Consider the following 875-nt stretch of genomic DNA (forward strand, 5'->3'; position numbering starts at 1 on the left):
GGGTGCTGTGGGGGCTCACTTCCGTCCTGTCTGTCTGTCCCCCCACCAGAGCCAGGGCGCGCTGGCTGGGCGGCTCCGAAGCTTCAGCATGCAGGACCTGCGCTCCATCCCCGATGAGACCCCCGTGCACTACCGGGACCCCCTCTACCTGGAGGAGCAGGAGAGCCGCAGGCAGCTGCTCGGTGAGCTGGGGGGGGGGAAATGCAGGGGGGGTGGGCTCGAGTGAGGCCCATGGCGGGGAGGGGGGGCCATGCTGGGAACTGTTGTGTGCCCCCCCCCCATACCCCCCGGGGGGAGCCACGGTTCGTGCCCCCCCCGCCCCCGGGGGGGCGGGGGGACGCTTCCCCCTGCATTACACTGTAAATACCTTCTCTGACCTCTGTGCCTGCCCGGCTGCACTCTGCACCTCCAGCTGCCTGGCGGGGTGGGGGGAGCTCGGCCTGTGCCCCAATCCTGGCCGTGTCCCCTGCTGCGGGTCGGTGCTGGCGCCAGCTCCTGCAGGGTCCAGCCCCCCCTGCTCTCCTCCCACCCCATGAACACTACAGGCTCTGCTGAGCCCCCCCTCCTGCTGCTGTGATGCCTTACTCCCCATGTCCCCTCTCCCCTGGGAGCTGGCGAGGGGCCATGCCTTGTCCCATCTTGTCCCATGAAGCCAAAGACACAGCCCCTGGCCAGGGCTCCCCCGAGCTGCAGGCTCACCCCCCCCCACTTGAAACTGGGGTGCTGGTGCCTGACGGTGCCCGCATGGCACCCACACAGCTTTTAATGTTCTCCCCATCCCAGACAGGGGCTTTTTTACATGGAAAAATAAATGTTACTTCAGACTTCCAGAAAAAGGAGTTGTCCCCTTTGCTTAAACGCTGTCCCCTTCCCCA

At 66.2% G+C, this 875-nt stretch overlaps 1 protein-coding gene across 1 annotated transcript in view; it reads left to right on the top strand.

Annotated features, from left to right (window-relative positions):
* REEP4 (receptor accessory protein 4) overlaps positions 1–182 on the top strand; it is a gene marked incomplete at its 3' end in the record, with an annotated part of 1,311 nt that extends 1,129 nt beyond the window's left edge. The window contains exon 4 of the mRNA XM_009640652.1: positions 50–182. Coding sequence (XP_009638947.1) covers positions 50–182 — 133 coding nt within the window. The remainder of the gene's footprint in view (positions 1–49) is intronic.
* Between the last annotated feature and the right edge of the window lie 693 nt (positions 183–875).

This window comes from Egretta garzetta, unplaced genomic scaffold, assembly GCF_000687185.1.
Source record: "Egretta garzetta isolate BGI_Z169 unplaced genomic scaffold, ASM68718v1 scaffold366, whole genome shotgun sequence".
Lineage (NCBI taxonomy): Eukaryota > Metazoa > Chordata > Aves > Pelecaniformes > Ardeidae > Egretta > Egretta garzetta.